This window comes from Neopelma chrysocephalum, unplaced genomic scaffold (assembly GCF_003984885.1).
Source record: "Neopelma chrysocephalum unplaced genomic scaffold, ASM398488v2 Primary Assembly neopelma1_95507, whole genome shotgun sequence".
Classification (NCBI taxonomy): domain Eukaryota; kingdom Metazoa; phylum Chordata; class Aves; order Passeriformes; family Pipridae; genus Neopelma; species Neopelma chrysocephalum.
The window spans coordinates 914-1,451 of record NW_020924178.1 but is presented as its reverse complement, the minus strand read 5'-3'; the positions used below and the strand labels follow the sequence as shown (position 1 = coordinate 1,451).

Below are 538 nucleotides of genomic sequence, written 5' to 3'. Positions count from 1 at the left end.
TCCTGGGGGCTCAGGAGGGCTCAGGAGGGTTCAGGGGGTTCAGGAGAGTCCTGGGGGGCTCAGGAGGGTTCAGGGGGCCCCAGGAGGATCCTGGGGGCTCAGGGGAGTTCAGGAGAGTCCTGGGGGGCTTGGGAGGGTTCAGGGGGGTCCTGGGGGCTCGGGGGGCGTTCAGGGGGGGCTCAGGGGTCTCACCCTGCCCCCTGCCCCCAGGGCTGCACACGGTGGAGGTGACGTACGACGGGACCCCCGTGCCCCTGAGCCCCTTCCGGGTGCCCGTCACCGAGGGCTGTGACCCCGCCCGGGTGAGGGTCCACGGGCCCGGCATCCAGAGCGGGACCACCAACCAACCCAACAAGTTCACCGTGGAGACACGGTGAGACCCCCCAAATCCCACCAGGGACACCCCAAATCCCATCAGGGACACCCCAAATCCCACCAGGGACACCTCAAATCCCACCAGGGATACCCCAAATCCACACAGGGACACCTCAAATACACCCAGGGACACTCCAGATCCCTCCAGGGACACCCCAAATCC

The 538-nt window shown here is 67.3% G+C and overlaps 1 protein-coding gene across 1 annotated transcript in view; it reads left to right on the top strand.

The window, feature by feature from the left end:
• LOC113980884 (filamin-A-like) overlaps window positions 1–538 on the top strand; it is a gene marked incomplete at both ends in the record, with an annotated part of 6,079 nt that overhangs the window by 4,634 nt on the left and 907 nt on the right. The window contains 1 exon segment of the mRNA XM_027708106.1: window positions 211–373. Within this exon segment, the coding sequence (XP_027563907.1) occupies window positions 211–373 (163 nt within the window).